The sequence below is a fragment of the Gambusia affinis genome, linkage group LG09, assembly GCF_019740435.1.
Source record: "Gambusia affinis linkage group LG09, SWU_Gaff_1.0, whole genome shotgun sequence".
Taxonomy (NCBI): domain Eukaryota; kingdom Metazoa; phylum Chordata; class Actinopteri; order Cyprinodontiformes; family Poeciliidae; genus Gambusia; species Gambusia affinis.
The window spans coordinates 12,576,561-12,604,365 of NC_057876.1; the positions used below are offsets into that span (position 1 = coordinate 12,576,561).

Genomic DNA, 27,805 nt, shown 5'->3' on the forward strand with positions numbered 1-27,805 from the left:
GAATTGCTGCTATTTAATGTCATAAGTTGTATTAAAACAGGCCACTTTATTAGGAATGCGTTGCTAGTATGAGGTGGTACCCCAGTTTTAGGGTCTAAACCTGCCTTTAAGAAGGCAGTTGTTGGGATTGAGATTCAGTTACTATGGAGATCATTGTTGTCCTCGTTTTCATGTTTATGCCAAATTTGAGCCCTACCATCTGAACATTGTAGCTGAAATCTCCCTCTGTTTGGACCAGACATTTTTATGATCTGTTGAGCCTGTGTGAACTGTAGCATCAGTTTCCTGTATTTTGCATAGGAGTAGTAATTGGTGTGGCAATGTGTTAAGCAGGAATCCATTGATTAAAGGCAGCATTTGTGAGATATTAAAAATGAGACCAGAACAGGAATCAAAGAAGCTGCTTCCAGCCTGGGTCAAGCATTGGACTTCTATTGACCTGTGAATAGTTAACAAAATGCACGGTCATGATTGGTTAATCTCCAACTGGGGTTCCTAGAAAGACCAAGCAGATTATTTTATCCAATCAGCTCGTAAATTTACCACCGCTGCTGTTTATCTGATCTAGAGTCAGTTTCTCTGAATAAATAACACAATAATAGAAGAACAGAGAAGGGGATTGTATGTCTGGCTTTTCACAAACTTGTTACAAAACAATAAAAGACCACATACAGAAAAAGCATTAAACAAAGTTATTTTTGTAACTTTTATTGTGAAAAAAAAATCCAACTGCTAAGATCAATATATATATTGATACAATGTTAATGGCCAGTAGTTCTGTTCAGCTGCAACTGTGATTCTTGAACAATATAGCTGGAAGTCCGTAGTTCATCAAACCTCCTGAACAAAGACGGATTAGAAAAAAATAAAATAAAATTGCCGTCTCTGAAGCTCGTCTAATCATCAGCCTGTTGCGTAAAAAAGAAGATTTCTTACTCTAAATGAGAGAAATAAGAAAACTAAAAATACAAAACTTTGGTCAGCTTCCCTTGATCGGCTGCTTTGCAAATTCATTGCAGCCACAGACGGCAAAAATAATCAAATGTCAAAAAAAAGAGAAAAATCTACAAAAACTGGTTAACCTTGCTTCTAATGAAAAACATAAGCATGTCATCAAAATAAGAATGTTACCCAGTACTCACATTTTTGTGATTTGCTTATATTGTAGCTGAACCTCTGCTCTGAAGGCACGTCAGCTTTTTTGCCCTCCCTTACTCAAACATTTTACATTTACAACAAAAACAAGAGAACACACCGACCTTAAATACAATGTTAATAAAAAAAAAACAAAACAAAAAACGCAAAAACAACTAGACAAGTTTAAGAGTACTGTGTAACAGCGACAAAGGAGTTCCTTCATCAAAGCGCTGATTTGCCCCCTCCCTGTCTAATCCCGCCCCCTTAAATGAAATGTTCTTTCCCCCAAAATTCAGACCTTCACTGCCCCCAAACAACACACACACAATCTGTACTTTGTACTCTGCAGTTTTCATTTATGTGTGGATGGGTGGTGTGTGCTGTGTGTGTGTGTGGGTGTGTGCGCGTGTGTGTACGTAGTAGAGTGGCATTGAGTACTAAGGGCGAGCTAGTTTAGGTTCGTGAGCCTTCAGTGTCCCGACGGCATCCTTCACTGCGTGATAGATGATGTTCTTCACCTGAAGAAAACAAGTCAAAGAAGGGAGTATTAAATGCCAGATGATCAACATCGCAATACGTGTGCAAACATGAGTAAAACCAACCTGTAGCTTGTCTTCGTGGTTTGTGTGAGTCGTAGAAAGGTGTCTGAACTCCTGCGTCAGTCTGAAGCAGTGCCTCACGTGCTCAGGGGACACAAAGTCTTCCGCCACCTTGATACAGCTGTACAGATTGTGTACCTGATAGGAACACAGCAGAAAGAGAGCGAGGAAGAGGAAGAGAGCTACGTCACTGAAGGGGATACGCCACAAACTGTTAATTGCTATAAGAAACTCTGAGGCCTCATGTGTCTGACCTGGTGTGGCGCTCCGGCGGGGATAAACACAGCATCGCCTAGGAACTGTACGATGGCCCACCCCTGGACGCCGTACTCCTCGTACAATCGGCGCCGGAGCCCCTGGTCCAGGTACCAGCTCTGGTCATGAATAGGGTCGTGGTCTGGAGGGTTCTCTTGACCCTGCTCTTCTCCCACCTGACATAGGGCACAGAGAGAAACAAAACAATTAGATATTGTTAAAAAGCTTTTTTTTTAAAAGTGTTTGATATTTACTTTATGATCATTTTGTGAATAGAGTATCTTGAGGATCCAGTGGGTGCTAACCTTGCGGAGTAATTCACGGATCTTCTCTGCATCCTTGGCTGCGTAGATGTGCCAGAGAGCTCCGGGTTTCTCTTTGCCCTCGTGTACCCGTCTCTTTGTCATGTCGTCCACATCGCCCTCCTCGATGGTGGTCATGACCTCTGAAGAACCAAAGAGAGGAAACAAGACAAACAGACATACAGAATGCCAAACGTCCATCAGTAGGATCTCTACATAATCATATTTACAACTGAGTTCTTTCTGTCTGACTTTTGCAATATTAGAGTTTTAAACTTTAGCTCTAAGCGATTCCTTGAACTACGGCTCTAGTCCTACATGTCGGGACAATCATCACTTAAGCTGATTAAGAGGGTAAAACCCACATTTACTTTCTGATAAAACATTATTTAGAAAAGTATTTAGTATCCATTCGTCGTACTTTTGAACAAGAATGGTGCAGAGATGTAGTTCTCAACTGGTTCCTCCTGACCCATTGGGATTTCTCAGGCAGTGCTGAGTGAGTTTAAGCAAATGCCTCCCAATAAATGACATAATCGTGTTAGTTTATTCCAGTAATTCATTTCAAAAAGTGACATTTTATTATTATTTTGTGTGGTATATAAGCATTCCTTTCAAGTCATTCTATTTATTGTGGGCCTCAGAAAACATGAGCCCTGAACTCAGTTCCTCAGAAAATATTAAGATTTTTAATATAAAAATGTTATGGCCATGTTAGAACAAACAGAATCACTGGTTGAATGTTAACAGTGTTCGAAATGAGAATAAAACCCCGATAAGTGTTTTAGAAACTCCCTGTTTTTAGTATCCAAGCACGTGAATGAATAGTTGAGTGGAAAAAAAACGGATAGGGCACAGAGGCAACATTATGCAACCTTGATGGGATTATTGAGCAGAAACAGTTCTTACGTTTCTTGTAGTTTACCAAGGGGTGAGCTGCAGCTAGATTCACAGCATCAACAACCACACTCAGAGATCCAATATATAAAAAACCCCATCTTGTTCCGATTCACCAGAGACGACATCAAACTCATCTCTACTAGCCAGAGGACAAAAAAGCTGGACTGTTACAGAGTGGCCAAAATGTGTCTTTTCATGTGACCAACAGTATTCGTTTGTCCAGATACTGTTTAGAACAACATTGTGAGGTTGTTTGCATAAAAGCAGCTCTCTTTTAGCCACAAACAAGTGATAGCAGTTACAATAAATGACACAATTTAAGCAGGTATAATTGCTGTGGAAGCTTAAATATCAGATTTTGTTAGAAGTGTGACAGTTAAGCAAAAGATGTTTGTGCTTTCATTAAAAAGAGGAACACTTACAGCAACCTTTAATTTAACAAATATTATCCCATTAGGAGTTTCAGGAGGTCTATGACCTAGAAAAAAAAAAAAGGTACTCAAAGTCCTCCTGTGGTTCAGACTGGAGATCACGTGTGCCACTTCAGGCACAACTACAAAATATTGGTGATTTTATTTTTTATTTTGTTGCACTTACTGCCTTGTAGCGCTATAATTTCAGTTCCAAATACAAATGTTGCCTTATGTTAAAAATGTATCACAGAGCTCACATGTCAAGGAGACACTCCTGACTGTTAATGTTTTTCATGCTATTATGTGCTCCGTCTATGAGCAGAAATGAAAACTCGTAAGGGGATTTGATGTTGACATCGACACTAACAGCAGCAGAAGAGAAGCGTGAGGAGGAGGAAGATGAGGAGGGAAGAAGGAGAAACACGATGGATGCCTGCACAGACTTTCTGCTTGGCCACAAAGAATAGTATTTGGAAAAAAAAGAAAAAAAACCAAATACTGTCTCAGTGACATAAAGGCATCACATAACGCTCCAGTGGTTAGTCTGCGAAGTAAGATTGAAACGACTATATGTTTTGAAGATTTGTCAAATATATATGTGTTCTGTGGCCAGACCAGTTGAGAACCACGAAGGTAAAACAAAGGATAATTTACAGACTACACAATCACATTTACTGACAGCCTTCACATCCACAGTCTACTCTTGATTTCTAGATGAAGCTACAGCCTGTTAGCATGACATTTTGACTGAAGTAAAAACATGTTAATTTGAAATTAGTGAGTAACAGTGCCCACACTGAAGAGTGTTGTGGTTTGCACAACCTGATTTGGAAATAAAGAAAAAAGAAATCGGGTATCGGGAGTTTGCAGCTGGTGAGTAACCGGTCTGGAATTAATCAATTATCATATAATAAACTTCATACTCCCTATCAGACCATTTGGAAACAGAGTGATCTACCTTTTATTTCTGCTAACATCCAAAGTCCATCTTTTGATGTGTGCGAGGGTGTTTTTGTTTGTGTAAAGAAAGTTGCAAGGAAACAGGAATGCCAGCTCTAGATGCCCTTCGTTCATACTACTCTCCCAGTCTAAGGACCAGAGCACTGTACACCCAAAGTAATCAGGAAGAGAAAACGATCCCACAACAACAGCTAGAGAACGAACATCTGAAGCCAGATCAGTTCACTTAACTTGTTTTGCTGTAAAAGTGAGTTGAAACCCAACCCCGAAAACAACATTGACCTTTACACCTTACACGGTTCTCCAGAAGCACAGAAGAGCCTTTATGTCCGCTGTTATTTACCATAGTGACGGTTGCATCACACAGAAATTTACAGACATGCAACAAAACAAACTGAGGGATGAATCCCGGTGCTCTGGCCCCTACTGCACAACAATACAGGAGGATGGAGCGCAGGTGTGAAAAGGGGGAGTTAGTTGAGAAGAAGGGCATGCTACGCAAGTGATACAACTGAAAGTCTACAGACCTTGGTATCCAGAGTTTTCCGCCTCTGTGAAGGAGAAATTTTACCACAATGTAAATAAGTGAGACCCACCGGAGGGTGCCTCCAGTGTCCTTTCCAAGCACATTAAGCCTGGAACCACTAAATGTTAAAATATCCTCAACAATGGGTTTTATAACAATTTTAGAAAACCTTCTTCAAATACACATAAAAATACTATTTTGTCCACTGGCGGAAAAAAGTACTGTGAAATACTGTAGAATCAATTATGTTTGCAACATATTTTTAATCAACAAGCATTTTTTATTAATAGTTAGTAGCTCAGCTGTGGTCATGGAGTATGGTACTAAAGCAGCGAGTGTCTGTGTGGGGGGGGGAAAGGGACAAAGAAACAAAGTCCTCTTAAATCTACTGACCTTGCTCCTGGTTTTCTTCTCCATGAGGAATGCCGACATACACCATGACGTTGACAGCATCGGACACATCCAGATGGAGGTTAGTGGTTCCGACCTTCCTGTCCTCATTTGAAATTAAGCCTAAAGACATTGGGGGAGTTGAAGAAAGAAAGGAAGAAGGTGAAAAGGAACGTAAACTGCACAGAGAGGAAATGTCACCAGGTGATCATTTTTACCATAGGCGTTGTACATCTTTGGTCCAAGGTCAGGACGCACGAAAAAGTTGGGCAACCGTGAAGCGAGGTTTAGACGGCCGTCTCTTTTTGTGTACTCAGGCAAAGGAAGATTGTCCATCAAATCATCAAACCTGGAAAAAAGAAAGTGGAATTGTTTTACTGAAAGATGTATTAGCTGTTATCTCGTCTACTGTTTTGCAATATAAATACTGTATATTTATATTGTACTAATTATATATTTTCAATAAACTTGAAAGAAACCTCTCTACCTTTAAAAATGTTGTAGTGGTATCAAAATTGGTAGAGTGGTTTTCTTAGTATCAGTACAGAGTTTCAAAGTTACGCATCATGACAACCCTAGTCAGAACTTCTCTGAACGTAATACAAATAATTAATGATCACTTATAGTAGAAATGATAAAAGTGGTCATAACTATTAAAGGGAAATCAAAATCAATAAAAATCATCATCAGCAAATCCAAACTTTACAAACACCATAAATTGAAAATTATTATTTACTAAAAGCCAATTTGCATGGCAATTTTTAAATGAACAAAATGCTAAAACAACCACCAAAAATGTTAGGATGAAAAACTATATGTAAATATTTTTTTAACAAAATTTTACATATCCAAAATTTCTGGAACTGAAAAGCAACACAGGTTTGGTTTCCTCACCTTGTGGGCATCATGTCTCTGAAGTCTTCACCTGGAGGCCAGTCCTTTAGTTTCAACACCATCGGTCTGCCATCGTTGTCCTGCAGTCGTTCTACACTCAGACGAGACATTAAGACAACATCCACTGCATGCTTTACCTGTTCTGCAGGTCATTTTAAACTGATGTTTGATAAAACACACTGTACTTTTGCACTCACTGGAGATCGTCTCAAAGCCGTCCCAGAAGTCTCGCACCTTTACATCAGAAATGATGGCACAGTTTCTACAGTTGACCAGGTCTACATCCTGGTTCCCAAACTCCTCGCTGAACGCCTCGGGCCGCCACAATTCGGATTTTAGCCGTTTATGTATTCCTGACACCAACACAGGCTGGAAAAGAACCGAAACATATCAAGACGACCCGTCAGCCCATCTTTCACCTACATGGATGATTTCTATTTCAACTATTTTATACTCTGTGATTCTTACCTGTCCCTGCTTCCAGCACTCTCTGAAGATCTTCCAGTTGTTGCTGTTGCTAGGATCCTGCAGGCAGAGGAGTCGCCCATCACAGAGCCAAGAGTGTGAGGTATGTGGTTCCAAAACACTAAGACCCATTACGCCATCTTTCCGGGCTCCCAGCACTCCAAGTTCGCCACCTTCGGAGGTGACAGAGCGCCGGCCCTCTGCTTTCTTGGTCTCCACAACTGAGGCGATAATGTGATCCAGGATGTTTGGTAGGCAGCTCTTCATCTTGTCACTCTGTATCATCAAATAATAAAAAATTAGCTGTTTTTATTAAGGCAGAACATTTGAAACATTATTCGCCAGTAGGTGGCAGTGATATTTTCCAATCTTGTAGGTGGCGTTTAAATTAAAAGCATTATTTCTGCACAAGAAAGATCAGAAAACCTGGACATACACTTGATGAGGTAAAAACAGAGGGGAACGGTACACTGCTCTCTCCAGGCCCCTGAGACAGCTTTCCCGGTCCAGAGTTGAGCAGGTCACGGAGGCTCGACCCCTCCGGTTTGGACTGGGTTATGCTGGGTCCGAGCAACAAGCTGTTGAAGAGTTTCGGACTGGAAGCCGGCGGCTTTGAAAGGGCACTGAGCGAGTCCAGCCCAAAGGGAGGCCGACTTTCCCTACTCATCATGGCGCGAAGTGAGCCGGATTCTGGAAGAAGAGGATCGTTAAAACTGAAGCCGATTAAGGATTTATTCATCTGACTCCTGGTTCTGCGTTTCCTACGTACCCTTGGTGTCATCCTTGGCTTTCTGTGTGGCCAGGTCTGCCAGCCAATGCAGAGCAGAACTGTTGCCCTCTCCTGATGGACGGGCGTCCTTGGCAGAGGACTGTGTGACAATACAGGGAGTGGATGTACTAATAACAGAGTTACTGGTACTACCCACAGTTCCCCCACCCCCGCTGTCTGAAGGTGTTGCCGTCTGCATGCTCTCCGTTTTGATTACTGACGTTTCTGCCTCTGGTTTTGGAGTAGTGCCAGCACCAGATAAAACTGTAAGGCCACCTCCGCTGCTGGATGTAGACTGCTAAAATAAACAAAAGCAAACAAAAACGATGCATTCAAGTTGAAATATTTAAAAAATTGCAGAATAAAATAAAACAACAGAAACAGTGGGAGAAGGCAACACACCTGCGAAATGCCATTGGGGGCGGTAGGGCGGACTAGTGACTTTGTATGTCGACTAGCACAGGGGCAGTTGGCTTTAATACCCCACTTGCCCCTTGCTGCATGCACCATGTCACCTATATTATAAAGAGCTGAAGCAGAAAGACACAAAGAAAAAAATCAGTCCTTGAATTCGTTTCATACCATCTACACAGAAGGTTTATAATGTGTGAGGATGCCGATCATTCAAACACCACTTTATGACTTTTGCACTTCACTACCCTTTGGGATGCTAAAAATAACCTACAATAAAATACTCAGGTCTACTGGGATTATGTGTCTTCAATAGACATGTTGCAGGCTGTTAATTTTACCTGTTCCTGGTATAATTTGCGTTGGCATGAGGTTTTGAGGCTCATGAGGTTGGCCTTTGGCACACTTTAACCAAGAGAAAACCTCGTCTTCTGGGGTGTCATCCACATCTAAAATGAGGTTTGCATAAAGTCAAGCAAAGCAAGAATATTGCACAAAATAACTTGAGTGAACATACGTTGGTTCCCAAAACTCTAGTTAATAAGCTACCTTCTCTCGGCCTGTTCCTGCGGAGCCGATAGCAGTCCAGACACACTCCAAAGCCACACTTGCGGCAGACCCAGTGGATGTTGAACAAGGTTGTCTCGCATACGTCGCACATTTCTCGAACGCCTCGCACGGCACGTTTCCACGCCACTTTCTCTGAAAAACCATGGGAAAATACATTTATTTAAGATCACAGACAAATAAAAGGAGAGAACAAACCTCAAGATGAGGTGAGACGACTTTCAGACTCACGGTGAGGTTCCACCATCATCATGGCCTCCTTCTCAGACATCACCAACTGGCAGAACTGGTCTCCCACGTTGGCCAGGATGTACTTAGACGTGTCGAGGTCGAGGCCTTCTTGGACCGCTGGTGCAGGTAACCAGAGACCCATCGCCATGGCATCGCTCTGCTGAGGACTGAGGAAGCCTTCCACACGCAGTATACCTTTACGTGTGAAAGCCAACCTGGATGAAGGCAGGAAAAACTAAATTAAAATTTAGTCCCAGGATGGAGAAAACAACGTGCTATCAAACCACTTCGGTCTCACCTCCTGAAGTGGAAGAAGCGGCAGGCCACATTCGGGTCATCTTCATCCTCGCTGTCATCCTCCGTGGTTCGGTACTTCCGATAACGTTCCAGGCGACACTCACGGCACTTGTGCAAGTGAGGAGCCACACTGATGCAGGAGCCATCCTGGAGGAAGGACTCACCTGACTGCTTCAGACGGCGCACTTTGCTCTGGTCTTTCAGTACAGACTGTCCCACTGGAACATACAAGGCAGTGTTAACTCTATCACCAACTTAACGTCTGATGAGAATTTAAGGTCTATGAAAATGAATGAGATGCACCTTTAAAAGATTTGCTACGAGGACGGCTCTTGGGAGCCACCTGGACTTTAGATTTCTGCTGGATGGATCCATCCTTAGCAGGAAGAGCAAGCCCTGGGGGCATCTGATCTTTATCCAGGCCCTCCTCGTTCTCGCTGAGGTCCGATAGGTCGCTGTTGGTGCTGGAATCAGAGTCGCGCTTGGATGAGTGGCTTCGATCTTCGAGGCTAAACTTCTGTGGCTGACTCTGGTCAAACAAAAGAGCTGTTTCCTTCATTTCTCCAGAACTGCTACTTCCCATCATCAGACAGCCTGACGTAGAGGGTGGCATCTCTACGACTTCCTGGTCCTTCTTTGTCATGGCCATCTCACTCTGCAGAGTCTGAGGTGGCGTTGGTGTGGTGGAAGAGCTGACTGAAGCTGTGGCTGAGGGTGCTGTGAAGTTGGACAATAGAATGCCTTTAGGTGGCTCCACCATAGTGAACAGGTTAGGCTTACTGTCCATAGAGACACCCAGAGTTTGTGGCTCTGTCCCCGAGAGACCAACAAAAGGTGATGGGGAGTTTTTATCTCCATAAGTCAGAAAAGGATTAGTAGACTCTTTAGAGGCCTGCAGAAAAATGTTCTGGTGAATATCTGAGGAGTTAAAACTGGACTGTAGCCCTGAACTCCCTTCAGCAGTTCCATTATTATTGTTGTTGTTCTTAATAGCACTTTGGGCTCCAGAGGCCATCCCAAGACCACCAATCGTTAGCCCAGGGCCCCGTGCACCTGCAGATGCGCCCTGGAAGGCTGATGGTATGTTGAAAGCACCATTTCCCAAAGGATGGGCCTCAGGCACTTTGGGCTGCTCGGGCTTCTTCAGCCCTTCAGTAGAGGCTGCAGGCCTGAAAAGAGCCGCTGGCTCTTTACTCAGACTCTCAGACACAGCAGTGAAGTAATTAGTGTCCTTAGTTTGAGCCTGACCGGTTGTCAGAATGGAGCTGGTGCCAGAATTCTGGGTCATGCACTGAAAAAAGAGGTTCTGGTCCTGTGGAGGTCGGGTCTCGTTCTTGGCTCCACTGAAGCCGAAGCCGAAAGGCTTGGTGGTGTCGTGGGAAGCTGTGGTAGTGGTGGGAGCACCGTTGGTTTGGGAAGCAACATCTCCAAACACTGGAGCTGTGGGGGTCGCCTGAGACAAACGGAAACTAGGTGTTGTTTTAGAACCCTGGGAATAAAAATAAAACCGCAAATTACTAGATTGTAGTTGTAATTACAACGTATGCAGTTCCTTGGAGAAGCATTCATGTCCCTTGAATCTTTCCTCACATCAGGATACTATTGCTAAAAACTGAAACAATTATATTGATAGATTAGAAATAACCAATATTGTTCTGGTTATTTTCTTTTTATATCTCTACAGTCTTTGATCATTTCATGAATTAATGTTCTTCATCATTTCAAAATGGAAAAGAGTGACGCATAACCACAATCCTGCCCTGGTATATCATCACCAAAATGACACACGGTGGTGGCAGCATCATGACAACACACCGACTCTAATCTGAGTTTGAGCTAATTTATAAAGAATGGACAATTTTTGTCAAGCAATGTGAAGCTGCATGTCACCTTGCAAGATTTGCAGAGGTGAATAAAACTGCAGGTTGCGTCTTTCAGATAATTTTAAGAAAGAACTGAAATCATGCACCTCCTTCTCCTTTCACATCACCTTTATATGTATTAGGTTGTGTTGGTATTCCACATAAAAGCCAAATAAAACACCCTGAACTTCATGGTCATAATGAAAACCGGTAAAGTTTAAGGCATATGAATACTTTTCCAGGGTAGTGTAACTGTACAGCCAGCATTAACCTCATGGAGCCACTTACCTCTGTCTGGCCTCCCCAGGTGGGAGCTTTAGAATTGAACCCCATTGACGAAGACAGAGAAACGCTGGGTCTGCTGTCCTGTGACCAAGAAATGGTGACGGGCCCCGGGGAAACGAGAGCAGCTGTTTTAGAGAAAGCCGACTGGGGGGCATCCTCTCGGTCTGGCTGCGGGGATGGAGAAGCCTTTGGGGCTGGAGCACCGTGGACCAGGACTGGCATTTGCCCCAGTGAGGGAAAAGATGTGGTAGAGAAAGGGGAAGGGGCTGGTTTGAGAGGGGGAGGGTTGGGAGGGTGAGAAGTGTTGCTGGTTGAGTCTGCTGCTCCTTGCGGAGAGAATAGGCGCCCATTTTCTTTGACAAGGGCAGGATACAGAGGTGAAGAAGCATTCGAGTGGTCCAAGTGAACCGAGGAGTTTGTATTGGGAGAGGACACGCTTCCTGGAGGAGAGGTTCCCTCTGAGGGGTTTCCGTTTTTGGTGGAGCTGCTCACTCTTTCAGAGTCTCCGGCCCAGATCCCAACGCCTTCCTCCGGAGTTTCGCTGGAATCCCCACAGTTTTGAGTACCTGCTTCGGAGTTTCCTGCTCCTTTAAACCGTTTCAAGTTCAAATCATCACCATCCTCTGAGGCAGTCCTACGTCTGCGTCCGTCTCCCTTCATTGCTTCACTGTCCTTCCTTCGTTGTCCATTGTTACCAGGCTAAGAGGGGCACAACGGGGAAATTTAGTTCTTCACCTGACAATACTGGAATAAGTAAACCAATCACAATATAGGTATTTCTGGCCACATACACAAAGTAAAAAATAGCACACAAGAAGCAAATTAAATATATATATATCCTCTAAAAAAAAAAAACATGCAAAATACAAGTTTAAAACTTAATGTAAAAAAATAACCAATATGGCAGAGGCAGCACTCCGTACAAGAAAAAGAAGAGAAAGCAGAGCAGACTTCAGGCTGTAGAAAGCTTCCCAATAACACTAATGACAAACTTACCTCCTCTTCTGCTAGCATGACATGTATCACACGAGGATCTACCATCTGCTTCTCTTTTCCCTGGAGGGAAAGAAAACAGTGTGAGATCCTTTCACAAATTAACCCCCAGCAGACAGTCTGGCTGGAGTCGGACTTGTTCTCAGAAGTTCTTACAAGAAATTAAAGGCTTAAACTAAGCATACCATAAAACATAAGGCTCAATTGTGACAATTCTTTATGTCAAAAACAAATACTTTAATACAAAGTTTGAGTTTTAAGAATTTTTTATTTCTTTTCAGCTGCAATGCTTACTGTTTTGATTGAGAGGTAACAATTATATTCAGTTTTTCATAAGTATCAGTTTGGAAAAACTATTCAATAAATGAATTACCTCTCAACAACAAACCTATTTGTTAAAATGTTCAGTTTATGACAGAAATGAATTACTGAAAGACAATCAAAGAACACTTCTGAATGTTCACAAAAGTGTATTTGAACAACAACATACTCTGAACAGGCAAGACTACAGGAGAAATGTTTGCCCACAATCTGAAGAAAACTTTTACAGAAAGCAACTATTCAATCACCACAAACAAATCACACCAATTCTAAAGCACATTAGTGAAGGGTTGATGATTTGGACTCATTTTAGCACCTTAAATACTTCTCTGTATACCAAAGGATTTGCAGAGTTAAATGAGATTCACTAAGTTTAGAAAAATGTGGATCGTGTAATAAACAAACAGCCCTGCAGATACAAACTATGACAGACTATGACAAATGTTTTACGTTGCAATGACTTTTAGATTGTTGAGCTGTTATATGAATAGCATCAGTTTTAAAAGCTTAAATGAACAAATTGTATTTTTCTACTTCGTCTTGCTGAACGTGACCAAAAGACATGTTCAGGACTTCCCTCATGCTAAAATTTAAAAACAAACAAACAAACAAAAAGAGTTACAAAGAGTTTAAAACTGGTTTTACCATGAATGTGTTGAAGTGTGTTACCTTATCCAGCGTAATCTCCATAACATGTGAGATGAGGTCGTGCTGTGAGACGTGTCCAAAAGCCCAGCAATCTTCAAACTCAGGCTGGTACACACGGACTCTGCGTCCTTGGATGGGGAACAGGCCTGACAAGAACAATGAGATAAAAATGAAACAACATATAAGAATTCAGGAGAGAAGGTTAATTTTACTCGACAAAACTCCTTTGCATACAATTTTCCCATTTTAGTTACTTTATATATTTCTATGACACCAACACACGATTCTCAGTTTTGCAGTATGATTAAATGTTCAGTGATAAAAAATAAATAAATAAATAAAATAAATAAAAAAGCGGAATGAAAATTAATTTCCAATTTCTGCCGAAGACAAAGAAACCGTAGCATTTTTGTGCCCTGAACAAAAAGGATGGAAAATACCTCAAATGTGTTTAACAGGAATGGCAACTTTTTTACAACAAGTAGCCCGACTGGTTCTGCATTCTGCACTGCTTAAGAGGCGTTAGAGAGAAACTCATTTAAACGCATGCAAGGCTTCTGACTAACTATTGCCGCTATTACTGGTTTTAATCACAGAAAAATTATAAACGGATAAGAAAACCTCAACAATTTTTAGCAAATCCCAAACAAAAATCTTTTACTAAAGCAAAATGACATCTGAAAAGTACTGCTTTATGAAAAAAAAAAAACTTTAAATAGAGATGACAAATAAATGAACCGATTAAGTCGGAGCACCCGGCCGTACTGCTGCTTGTTGAACTTCCTCAGTGCTCATGTTTCACATACGTCATGAGTGAAGTTTGTATGAACCTGTTAATCCTTACAGGTACCAGGTCTGAGAATGAACACCATTTCTTTCTGTGCAATAATTTACAAGAATCTGAATTTAGTGTTGTGCGGAGTTAATCATTAGCTTCTTTCAATCCAAGATCAGATCCAACTTTATCCAATAATCAGCAGTTTCATAAATGTGCTGTTGAACAAACTGCTAGTTGTAGTAGAACACGTATTTAAATTCAAAAAAAGACTACTGCGCCATCTCCAAAATCAATTATATAATGTCATTAAAGTGCTGTAGCCATAGAGCAAGTTTCATTTTGATTTTATTGTTGGAGAGAGGAGATGAGGGAAGTCAAAGGAAAAAGGCTTATCTTTCGTGAGGCAGATTGCGTCTATTGCTGTTCTTGTCTCTTCTGCACACTTGGTTTTATTTTCCTTTCCATTCTGTGCAGGTTTATGTGGTGTGACAACATGTTGTTTGAGTGGGGGGGGGATTTAACTTTTAGATTTCAGCGTGGCTCCAACGTCTGAGTTCTGGTGTAAAGAGTTAATCGTGTACAGGTTGACCAACTTGAACAAATCCCTGCAGAAATGTTCTTAACTATATTATGCTGTTTATTAATATTTCTACACAGTCTTCAGAAGCAGGACATTTGATTTAATCATTTGCCCAATTTAGTAGGTGAAAACAAATGTTTAGAAAAAATTATTTCTAGACTTTTTGCAATAAAATTATCCACAAAATAAAAATCTAAAACAACATAAAAACTTTTTTTTTCTCCCCAATTTCATATAGAGAGGACATCTTTTATTGTTAATTTGTCACCTCATAAATTTAGTTCAACATTAAATACCTGCTCCTCTAACGATTAAAAAAAGTAGGAACAGGTTTTGACACTTAATAAAATTAGAAGCATTTGAATTCAAAACAAAAAAATCCCTTGTTACAGATGTGCCTTGAAGAATCTGTATTTAGTTTAGGAGTTTTCAGTTCTAGACTCTAAAACATAGATACACTAAATTGGCCCAGATGCCAGAGAAGTTGTGAAAGAACCCTCAACACTCCCTGCTATCCATTAAACCAACAAAGCACTGGGTTGTTAAATGATTTGTGAACCATGCACACAATATAACCTAACTGTGGTTTGCACTCAAAAGTCCACAATTTTAACAAACCTAGAAATCTGAGTCTAGGAAATGTGGGATTTTGAAACAGAAAATGAGTAGAAATGTAGCTTTTATGCACATAGATTATGATAAATTGGTGCTCTCAATGTAAAATAATGTGATCATATTTTTTCCATTTCATTCGCCCTCAGTTTGTAGACAAAATATTTCCTTAATTGCCAACAATGAAACGTGTAGGCCCAGATACCGAAGAGCCTTATAGACGTCTCCTACATTAAGAAAGGACATTCAAAGCGTTCAAAGGATTTCTGCAGCTCAGACTAACAGCTCAATATGTAAATTACCTCAAATGTGTTTCACTGAGTCTTTCATCTAATGACAAACATTACCTGCATTTATATAAATCTAATAATACACTAACCAATGGAGAAAGCTAAGCACACAGAAAGAATGGTGTTCAATACTTTTCCTGCCAGTAAAGGAATTTAAAGTGATTTTGCTTATTATGCAATAAGCAACACTAGTGAAGACTTACAAATACTGAGGAAACTGCTGAAGATTAAAATGAAACAAAACGGCTCCTCCTTTCACAAAAGAATTTAGGAAGAGCAACATTTAGAAAATTAAGAATAATTACCAGCCCCTCTGATCAAGGTCCTGTAATGCGTCATGAATGCATTATAACCGGGCCAAATCCTTTTTATTTGTGTCCAAACATTATGGCTCCACTGTTCAGACTGAACAACCCAGAGACCACATCAAGCATGAGTTTGATTCCTACCCTTCCTGAAGATCTCCTGCAGTTTAAAGTCAGTGTGCCAGCTGGAGAAGGCTGACAGCAGAGACGGTTGCTCCAATAACACGGGGTGTCTCATGTCCTTATCAGCCTGCACAAACACAAAAACACAGTTATGGAATACTTACATTTCTTTTATCCTCCGATTATATTAAGAAAGTCACAGGTTTAATATTAGTACATACAGAAAAACAACATTTTGTAATCAACCGTTAATTGAAAAAAAAAAAAAAAAGGCTTAATGTAACTCCCTTGTTTCTACCTGTTAATTCCAGATCACAATACAAGAAATACTCACCTCAAATCTCTGGAAAGCTTTGTCATCTGGCAAAAACTCAAAATTCTTTGTTCCAAAATACTCCACAGGAACCAGTGATCCTAAACCCACTCTGTCCACCAGCGAGCGGAAAGCCTGCACAAGAGAGAAGCACTTAGAAAGTCTTCCTGCTCAAACACAACCCAAAACAGAAAATGGTCAACAAACTTAATTAAACATGCTTTCAATTTTCAACACATTTATTCATTAGAAATGTCATAAGTTTGGTAAAAATGGAATGTAAATTGACTTAACTGGAAAAATCTGATGAGTCTGGTTACAGACCTATCAGTTAATGGTCATAATCTATAGAGATATTGCAATATTTGGTGGTTAAAAAACAAAACAAAATACTGATTTGAAAGTAGATTTAAAAAGATAATTGTCATCTGCTCTCTACTTCATAGTGAGTCATGAAGTAGAGAGGCTCTATTTCTGTTCTCTGGTGAACTTCAGTTGCTCCATTCGTTAGCTTGCCAGCATTGCTCTCTGAAACTAAACTAAATCACTGTTTGTGTGACCTTCTAAATTATTGTCATAAAACGGTTTTATTCATATAGAAACAAACATCAGCTGATAACGTGCAACCTGTGTCTCTTAGATTCCAGAGCGACAGTCCAGATTTGGTGTTGATTTTCTCACTTTAAATTTAACACCACAGTTGCACCAAAATCCAGAACACGCAAAACCAGAAAGTCTTGCCCAACCGAGACAAAACCGGGACTTTTCATGAGTTTAGATTTGGTATCATACGCTACACTGAGTCGTCTATATTTGAGGAAAGCACTGCAAGACCCCGTTTCTGTTTTGTCTGTCTATTTCAACTTTTTTCATGTTATGCTTGCTTTTCCTTTATAATCTCTAACTAAACTCAACTGTTAATTTGTACTGTGGAATTTAACCCTTCATTATCAATCCTAAAAACATTAGACGCAGTTCTCATTTTAACTGAAACTACAAACTCATTGCCTTTCAAAGAAGTTTTAATTGGTTATAAGACTGCTCAGATTGAGTTTTGATGGCTATACAAGATATCCTTCTTTCCATAGACCGTACTGAGGGTATTCTGAAAAATCAGAAAAACTTGGAATTTATAAATGAACAGCACTGTTATCAAGTGAATGCTTCCGTTGTGTTGAAACAACAAAGGCAACCAAGAGCAACTGAGGCTATAAGACATGCAGGACAAGGTGTCTCCTGTTGTCAGAGCAGCTGATAAGACTTTAGAGAGCGATTCATCTACACGATCGTGTTGAAGCCCAAAAAGGGGAAAGATCACTACTTATGGAAGCAAATATTTATGTCTATAAAAACACTTAAAAATTTGAGTTCTGCGTTGCAAAGTTTGTGTCGTCTTTACCAGCGCCAAACTCCACGAAAGCGGATGGAAAACGATTTAAGGCATCATTCTCGTCTAATAAAAGCTATAAAAACAGAATTAGATGATTATTCATTTTAATTACCTGGATTTTAGTAAGCTAACGAATTAATGCAATGATCACATTTTTTTTTTTCTTACATTTGTGCATTTCTAGTACACCTGTAAATATGATGCAAAAGGCAACATCACCAAACAGTGATGTATGACATCAAAATGTTGCCATGATTTGTATTTACATTATCTTTTAGTATTTTCTGCCAATTTTATGGTGGTCTTATTATTTTTACCAAATTTTATTACATGTTTTGTTTTATCGTTTGTCTGTAATGGGATTGTTGTGAAAGACTTTGGTCAGCTGACATTGTTATTAATGTGCTATATAAATAAACTTTGACTTTGATATGTAGTTTAAAATTCAATTAGTTGCAAATAATGACAGACCTCATAATTAACTCGGTCTCACCACGTGCGCATATTAGATCTAACATGACCACCTTCAGCTGACTCCAAGCTTAAACTTCAAAATGTTATACCAGTGAAGACATTTTGTCAGTTGTTTTAAACTAAAAAAGCCCAAGTTTCTTCAAAATAATCATGCTATTTAAAGTTGGACACACTCTTTCTTCATGACAATGTATTAACAAAAAGAAAGCAGTTGGTTCTTTTGTCTCGGTTTGCAATTGGAGCAGAACATGCCTGCCCAAAGAAACAGAGAAAACTTTACTTTAGCTCAGAGCTAGAGGACACATCAACAGCATTCATTCATTGGTCAGAAAGAGTCAGGTCAAGACTAATAGGGTAAATGGACTGCACTTGTTTAAAGCTTTAATAAGTCCCCATTTGAATAACGTGTAGTGAAAGTGACCTTACACACAGCAAGTACTCCGATTTTCTATGTGCAACATGAAGTAGTAAAATAAGCTAGCTGTCACTCTCAAGTGTAATTCATTATTTAATAATCCCACCTAGCAATGATTTACCACAGATAAAGTTGTGACCATGTTCAAGCACTATGCAATATGTGGCTAATGCTACTTGCAAAAGGTTCAACATGTAGGCCATCCAAATACACACCCAGGGTTACTAATTGACCAACAGCACACAACTTCTACTCCTCTATTGAGATAGGCCACATGAATTGTCTGTTTTATTGAATTTTAAAGCCTAACATTATTGTTGTTCTTGAGTGGCCAGATTATCTGAAATGCACTCACCAGAGCCGGCCAAGGCGTTGTTGGTCCTGGAACTGCACTGACCCTCGTACTGTCACTGGGGCTGACCCAAACGACCGAGTCTTCGACCAACACGGCTTTCACTCCGTCGCCATACACCTGCACCCACGAACATCGCTGCGATGCGTTTTCGAATTCAAGAAATACCTGCAGTTAGTGAAGAAGAAGGACAAACAAATATTAGGACTGACTCATTTCTTATTAAGAAAACCAGAACAAATTAAAGAACATTTTCACAGAGCTTTTAAAAAAAGAGGGTAAAAGAAAAGATAATTACATTTTAAAAAATGTTGACGTTATTTAATAAGGGCATATTAATAAACATTAGTACATTGAACAGTTATGTAATTACAGGAATCCCTCGTTTATCGCGGGGGTTACGTTCCGAAAACGACCCGCGATAAGTGAAATCCGCGAAATAGAAAACTTTTTTTTTTTTTACAATGAGCAACTATTACATGTACTGTATACAAATACAGTGACTCACGTGTAGGCCGTTTCACTGCTCTTCAGACTGCTGCATCCTGACTGCGCTCTGCAGTGTTCTCTTCTTCGAAATTACAAGATAATTTGGCCAACTTAATGTTAATTTGCCAAGCTGTTTTATGTACGTACACATAACTGCACGAGACGACAAAATGATAGCACAATTCGTAGCATGTTTTGATACAAGAAGCGGGAGTGAGTTTTTAGCGAATCAGAATGCAGAGCACAATGCACAAAAAAAAAAAAAAAAAAAAAGCATTATGAAAATCCGCGAAATAGCGAATCCGCGATAAGTGAACCGCGAAGTGGCGAGGGATCACTGTATTCCACATTTTGTCACAAGAGCTAATTTTCAACTGGAGTCTTATCGCAGGTTGATGGCAAAACAAATGACACCCATTGTGGATAAACTCACCCACAAGACATCACACAAATTGGTCAATGTTGAAACAAATTGTCAATTATAAAAATATATTTATTATAAATTAAGACCAGTAATACAGCGTATTTCTCCTGTCAGTTAAATTCTGTTTTTGGTGCACTTCCATAAATTATCTTACACTTATTCGGGGTCGGGTAGCGGAGGCAGCAGCCTAAGTAGGGAGACCCAGATTTCCCTCTGCTCAGCCTCTTGGGCCGACTCCTCTGGGGAAATCCCCAGGTCTTCCCTGGCCAGTTAAGAGATATAGTCCCTCCTGTGAATCCCGTGTCTTCCTCTGGGTCTACTCCTGGTGGGGCGTGTTTGAAACACCTCACCACTGCAGCGTCCAGGAGGCATCCTAACATCAACCGGCTGCTCTACTCTGAGAACCTCCTGGCTGATGAAGCTTCTCACCCCAAAGGCTCTCCCATGCCTCATCTGAAGCCCAACAGTCAACGTTTGGTCACAGGATGTTCAAATTCACACACCTTTCATACACAGTTCAGACCATCTGGGGACAATATGAACAATTCCTCACCACGTCAAACATTCACTTAAGTATTCATGTCATCTACAGACACAAAAAACGGATAGTGGAAGCAGACTAGTTGAAGAGTGATATCATCATTGCTGTCCTAGCAATTTCTGCATAAACTTTTGACCAATCACAAAACACTTCTCACAGAGCTCTGTCGATATAGTTTGACCCGGGCCTGGTGTCGAGAACGGATGGTGGGTGCGAGAAAACCAAATGACGCAATTTTTGTCACGCAACTATGTCAATGAGAGCCGATTTCAACACTTTTGAAGAAATAAGGAAGAGAACAGAGACTAGAGTTCATCAGGTTCTGTAAATTCAGAAACCTGCTACTGGACTCTCGTTTAGAGACAATACCAAACTTTGTGTTATTTGAAATCAAGTCAAACAAATATTTACTTAAAATACAAAAAAAGCATTCAAACTGAACACAGAGTTTTACACAGAGTTCTTTATTGCTTATTAAAAGGTTTCAAATGCAAACTGATCAGGTGAAGCTGCATGCTTCGTTGGCGTTACACTGAAAAACTAATTACCACTAAAAGGCAACAAACCGAAGAAAAAAAAACTACCAACGTGGGAATTCTTTATGGAGCTCTCTGTCCCCATAAACAGAGCAACACACATTCATCCAATCTCTCTAGTAAAAATCCCATTACACAGTGTAATCCCCAGAGTTCATTCCTTTTTGCCATGGCAATTTAATCCAAAATATAAAATTTTTAAAGCAAATTACTTCCTAAGACACAATATGCATCCAGAGGCGACACAATGTCCGTTGATCATGCAAGACGTGCTGATACAGGCCGATCATCATCTAAAACCTTTTTTTGAGATTTTTGAGAATGACTGCATTTTAATCTGAGAATCAAGTCTATTAATGTACTGAGATATTGACCTGGTCAGTTAAGAGAATGGCCTTGCTAATCTGCTTTTGTGTTAACACCGTTACCAACAGATGCACTAAAGCAGTGTTTTTCAACCGTGGTCCTCCAGGCACACCGCCCTGCAGGTTTTAGATGTTTCTCTGCGTTAACACACACGATTCAGGTGGTTGCAGTTCAGGGAAAGGCCTGTTAATCAGACATCAATTGAAATCAGGTGCGCTGAAGCAGAGGAAACATCTAAAACATGCGGGGCAGTGTGCCTCTAAGACCAAGGATGAAAGAATCTGCATCAAAGAGCCAAAATATGGGACAATTCCCAATTTTATAGTGGAGGACGTTTTTACCACCTTATGTTTGTTTTTTTTTTCTCAGACATTTTTGTCACTTGCTTTACATTTGGCTACAGTCAATGTCAATACACTTAAAACAATATTCTGCACAATAATTAAAATTTACTAAATTTCACAGGTTTCTCATTTTCTTAAACTTGTCAGCTTATGCCCGTGTGTCAAAATCAGTAATAGACAATGGACATAGTTCATAACAAAGAGTAGACTTGTTCTACAGATACTCCTCCATATTACACAAACCTAACTGATAAAAGTGCAGATGGAATGGAGCAGTTGTTTTTCCACAAAGTTAAATAGATTTTTTATATATATATATATATATATATATATATATATAAATATATATATATATATATATAATCCTGTCTGTCATATTGCCTGCAGTGAGTTTTTGCTTTGCATGGAGAACTTTGCACTGATGTGGTTTAGGCTCAGCAAGCCGAAAGATGGATTCTCTAACAGTCGTGATGTTTGTGGTTAGAGACATCTGCGATAGCTCAGACGTCTCTAAACGAACAATTTCACTTCTTTTTTTTTTCTTCTTCTTCTTTTTGCCCGTCCTCTGGAAAGATGAAGAGTAATAAAAATCTAAGCTAAATGCAACTTCTTTTGATGAAAAGCGCATTCCCTGCATAACTGCCTTCTCAGTTGTAGCCGTTTTGTGCCGATTTGCCTTTGAAGATTTCTTCTTGACATTTCAAATTGCAAATGCTTAATATCCATCAGCTGTGCCTCAAGTCAAAATGCACTGGAACTTTTAGAGTGGTGATTTTCTGATATTATTATGAAAACTAGGAGGACACATGCATATCCACATTAACCCGAGGTGTTGGGTTTTCTGGGCCATGATATTGATAAACTGCAGTAGAGCGCTGGCAATACAAAATATTAATATGGTCCAACAAAGATATTCTGTAAGACTTCAGTGTGCAATTTGTTTTGTTATCCCCCCCCTCATTTCTTATATTATATAACATCTGGACAACATTAACTTCAGTCACTTTGATAAAAATAGTTGGGTTTAGAGTTACACCAATCAATCTAGCAGATTGATCGATTTCAAGTTAAATTGGCAATCTAAAAAACTGAGATTTTTTCCCCCCATCCATGCATCAAAACTAAGAACTCCCAGCAATTCTGGTGAATTAAAACACATCAAAAAACATCCTGTACTCTACGCACCTTTCTGAGTTTATTACGCTGGCAGGTCAGACCTCGATGGCAATCTTTACATCAGTATCAGCCAAGAAAAGCCTGACTGGTGAACCTCCCGCTGCATTGTGATCTTTTACCAAGACTAAATTTAAAGCCGTACAGAATCCAACTAAAAATAGCTCAGAGTTATTAGGGCTCTGGGATCAACATTCAAGACAGGCCCGACAACTTTCAGCTGCTATATTATGGTTTGGATATGGAATTGCTAACACATTTAGGAGTCAATAACATTTCTGGATCGATTTACATCAGTACACATGAAACAAGGACAGTGGAAAAGGGAAAAGTAAACTTTAAGGAAAAATCACCTTCCCACTGGAATGACTCCTAGTGAACTATAATAAAGTCTTTGGTTCTTCAAAAACACATAACTGGCTTGTGAGTTAAAAAATAATTTAATGCTGAAAAGAAAAACTATATCAATGCAATTTGGAAAAATCTCAGTCACAAATAGGCTGAGGTTAAGTAAAAGCTGACTTTTGCATTTTTGCCTTACAACTCACAACAAAACATGGGTTAATTTTTATTCATTTGTTCATCATTTAAACAGGGAGCAGAAGGCTTTGCAGAGGAGACACAAAACTAGATCCAAATGTCATTAAACTCACAAATTAAGATGTTGAAAAAATGAATTTAAATCACAGAAACAAACAAGAAAAAGCATATGTTTGATCAAGTACTGTAGCTTAAACTTTCAATTTCAATACTGTGGTGAATTTCCTAAATCTTAGTCCTTAATATCACCTGGTTTGGAATTAGTTGGCTTCTTTGCCAATATTTAAACCCATTTTGTAATCCCAACCTACTTCCATATTGTAGTTTTTCATACCTTCTGACTTAACTGTTGCAAATCAGTTTATATCTCTTGGCAGGTCAATATTTTTACTATATTTTGGAGATAAGTAACAACACCTTATTCTTGCCGGGTCACAGAGGGGCTAGTCCCCATCTCCAGATATCATCAGGCGAGAGGCGAGGTACACACCGGACATGTCACCAGTTCATCACAGGGCAACATAGAGACACAAAGGTGAACCAACCATGCGCACAAACACTCACCCCTAAGGACAATTCAGAGAGACAAATTAATCTAACAGTCCTGTTTTTGGATTCTGGGAGACAGCCAGAGTGCCAGGAGAGAAACAAAGCATATACACAGGAGACCATGCAAACATCTTGCAGAAAGTATCTAGGCTGGGTTTCGAACCCAGCCTAGAATGTACAATTTTGCACATGTCGATAGTCTTACTCAATTTAAAGATACACGCGGGTCTTCATAAGATGAACATTTGTCTTTTTTGAACACTCTGTTACATTATGCTTGGTTTCCTCTGAGCGGTACGGCTCGGTGCGTCTCAGTACTTTCATTGTAAAAGTAGTCCATACAATCGACTCGTACACCAGCAAACCTGGGTCCCCCTTCAGTTGTATGTCCTTAGGACGTCGGTATGTTTATGGTGGAGTGACTGGCGCAACACAACTCAGTCTGATCATTGGGAGACAGAAACACGACTCTGCTTGCGACAGGTTTGTCCTTAATATTAGTAAGATGCCACATTAGGTGTCCACAAAATAGCGTACCAACGCATGCTGCACCGCTTAGTGGAAACGAGTTGCTGTTTGTTCTCCAATCACCAGACAGGTGAATATGCTTCTTTCTGCACAGTGACCTAAAAAAAACACTGCTTTTTAGCTGCTATTTTGGGTTGTAGCTTTCAAGATTTCCAACAATAACATATGCATATGAATAATGTTACCGTACTTCTTTCATATCTGTTATTAACATAGTCAGGATTTATTGTTGCTGTTTTCCAGTACTGATCTGTTATACGAGCACTTGCTAAACTGGCACACATAAAGTCCAGATTCAATCAAAGGTTCAAAATGACTTGTACTTAACTTCAGAATTTAATTATAATGTTTAATTAGGGGGAAAAAAATGCAAGTTGAATATACTGTAATTTTTGTTTAAACACTTTTTGTTGTTGTTTTTCATGGTGAAACTATCATCATCTGCAGCAACAAACATGACCTTTGGCAGACAAGGACAATTACACATCAACTAACTGATATTAATTGTGACAACTAAAAACGCAGATATGTTTCTTATTGGCAACAACTAAATGAATATTTTAGAAATGAAGCAACTTATTTAAAGACAATGTTTCTTCTGTCTTGATATACATTCCAAATTTTGATCTTTAAAGTCTTCTTATTTTAACCAACACACATCGTCACGGTGTCATTAAAAAGTCATTTTAATGCTCTTTCAAACGAATTTAACATTAATTTTTTTAAAAACGTGACTACCCGATCTATTCAAACTACTAACTTTGGCAACAACTTTAGTGGCAGTTCATGGCATAAGATGCACAGCAAGTTGAATGGTACAGCATTCTTCCCTGTGTATATTTTTGAAGAAAATAACTTACACTTTTAAGAGACCAACCTTTTGAATTCTATATTTGGGCAGTGCCATCAAGTGTTTATTTGATTCTGGATAAGCATTACCGTAGTTTGACTTCCCTCTGTCATGTTGGTCTACAACCACCACCTTACATTGGCTCTTTCTGCAGTGTTGAATCAACACAGCTCCAAAATGTCAGCGTCGTTCATTCAGATTGTTATAAGACGATGAAGCCGTGTCATACTAAATAATCTAGGTCAAAAAAACAAGGTGGGAGCGATTTCAGGTTCGCCCCTGCATGAACTTCTTCTGGCCTTCAAGAGGACTAACATTAGCTGACGGGCAGAATTGATCGCCTGTAATGGTTGCGCAAAAATTATTTGCGATTTACTACAAAATGCTCGACGCTTCTCTTAGCTCTGGATCTTACGTGTTTAACAGTAAATGCTGCAAGGTCACACATCACATTGCTTGAAGCTAGATATCCAGAAGCTAAGAAAATCGAACAAAGCAAAGGCCAGAAAATCCCCGGTCTCGATTTTAGCTTTGCCTCTCTGCCTGCAACACGCAGCGGTCTAAGATCTAAATTTATGCAGCAGGTAACGATAAATCTCCCGATTCTGGTTGGTAAAAACAAGCTCCACTAAGCGGAATACACATTGAGCCACTTAGCACACGTTGCATTTTAGAAAATGACTGATATTTAGCCTCGCAATACGGAAACGCTTGAATGTAAATACTGACTGTGAGTCCGGCAGCCGTGCTTGTCGTCGTCGCCTCCCCTCCTTCGCTACCCTCCGGAGCGGCCAGGCCGATGACGCTCACCGCCCGCACCGTTCCTCGGAGCCAGTCCCGGGCCCAGGCAGGCTGTTCCGTCTCTGATCCATTGGCGGGCCTGCTGTCGTCGAGTAGCAAAATAAGACGCTTCCCGATCAATTCGAGAGAGTCCCCCATGGTTTGCTTACAAAGCTAACAGCCTTCAGTGAGCCACCATGAACAGTTGAACTTCTCCGCTCGGGATGGGAACTCAAGGAAGCTAACGTAACAAAAAGGCGAGAAGAAACCAGCTGCGACTCCTTTGTAGTTCAAGCTAATGCAAAACAGAGCACGTTTTGGTCGCTGTTCCCAGGGATACGCGGCGGCGGCGGACCACAAATCTCCCAGTCGAAACGTTTTTGTCCTCGGTGTTAACGCGACTATCCTGCTCTGTCCGCCATTGAGCCCTGCAACAATCAAACGCACTCCTCCTGGTAGACTGGCAGCACTGCGGAGACAGAGAAAATATGAGGAAACACTGACCCCTAGTGGAAGACGTAGGTGTTACTTTCCCGCAGTGGTTATTATTTAGGAAGCTTCTCACCTGGAATCAAAGAAAGAAAATCCATGGATTCCGCCAAAGTATCAAGCGCAAAGCAAATAAATTTTAAATAAATTGTTTAATATTTTTGTCAGCATTTTGTCCGAATAAGGTTGGATTAAATGCATAAATAAATGTATTTATAATTGTTATTATTTTAGTACTAAATGTGTATTTTATACCTTTATGTATAATTATAAATAAATATGTTGTATAATTTTAAATTGCAGAAAACTTTCTATATTTTTGATTCATTGTTTGTTAATTTAAATAACTCATCTCAGAATCATATATGTTTACATAAAAATGTGTTAATATTTTTTCAACATATAACAGCTTCAAACCAAAATTAATTCACATGCATCTAAATTTTCATTTAGGTTTTTTTTATTGTTGGTTTGTCTTGCAGATTTTAATAATTCTATGATATGTTTGTTTATTTATTCCAAATCTATGTTTCAAAGCAATTTAATAATTCAATTGGAATGTTTGTATTCACTTTGAATTTGTCTGTATTGTAAAGTAAATGTAGTCTTGTCATTTCTATCAATTTAAAATCACACAAAGACTTTTGACCCCATCACTCAGACATAATGCAACAATAGAACACCACCCTTTTTTCTATTTCCTGTACTGTAAAAAAAAAACCACCCAAGAAATACACAGAAACATACAAAATGATCCAGTTTTTGGTATTACCCAGTGAAAAAAACAATTCAGACATAAGAAATCACTGTGTGTGTGTGTTTAACAAAACCATCAAAGCACACTTACTGGCACCATTCACAGTTGCTATAAAGTTTTTTTAATTTATTTATATCTTATTTTTTAAGTTAATCAAAGTGTCTAAGGAGCTACATTTAGTATTTCACCATTTCCTGTTTTCCTGAGATATAATTAAGATGCTACACCTATGTCTTTTAGGCTCTTGCCTAAATCTATGTTTATTTTGGCTCCACACAAAGTCAGCAGGATGTTAAGGGATGTTAAAATAAAATGTCCAGTCTTAGTGATGTTTTTCACTGCTTTTCCTTTCTGTTGAGCAAATCTCCATAACAACACATTCTACTTCCCAAATAATTGTTTGGGAGGCGTAGCATTAAAAAGTCCTCATGCTGTCCATAAATCACAAACATAAATGTATAGAGTTTTATGACAATTATTATCTTGAGTGAAACATGCCTTCTGCTTAATACAATGGAAGATTTGTGAGCCTGTGGGCCTGTTTCTCTCCCCAGGAATCTTTTTTTAGGATGCAATGGATCA

The 27,805-nt window shown here is 39.7% G+C and overlaps 1 protein-coding gene across 3 annotated transcripts; it reads right to left on the bottom strand.

Annotated features, from left to right (window-relative positions):
- Positions 1-692: 692 nt before the first annotated feature.
- On the bottom strand, positions 693-26,448 carry kdm3b (lysine (K)-specific demethylase 3B). 3 transcript variants are annotated; one of them, XM_044127742.1, is made up of 25 exons: positions 25,927-26,447; positions 18,861-19,025; positions 16,248-16,361; positions 15,935-16,040; positions 13,247-13,371; positions 12,260-12,319; positions 11,267-11,962; positions 9,420-10,605; positions 9,118-9,334; positions 8,820-9,034; positions 8,571-8,723; positions 8,363-8,470; positions 8,013-8,140; positions 7,611-7,905; positions 7,278-7,531; positions 6,845-7,117; positions 6,574-6,745; positions 6,377-6,467; positions 5,701-5,831; positions 5,486-5,605; positions 5,094-5,117; positions 2,297-2,436; positions 1,991-2,167; positions 1,740-1,874; positions 693-1,655 (listed from the first exon to the last, which is right to left on the bottom strand). In XM_044127742.1, the coding sequence occupies exons 1-25, from the start codon at positions 26,134-26,136 to the stop codon at positions 1,575-1,577; spliced, it is 5,376 nt and encodes a 1,791-aa protein (XP_043983677.1). In that variant the 5' UTR covers positions 26,137-26,447; the 3' UTR covers positions 693-1,574. The 3 variants fall into 3 exon arrangements, with proteins under 3 accessions (XP_043983677.1, XP_043983674.1, XP_043983678.1); XM_044127739.1 differs by having other exon boundaries at positions 7,611-7,908; XM_044127743.1 differs by lacking the exon at positions 5,094-5,117 and having other exon boundaries at positions 7,611-7,908; positions 25,927-26,448.
- Between the last annotated feature and the right edge of the window lie 1,357 nt (positions 26,449-27,805).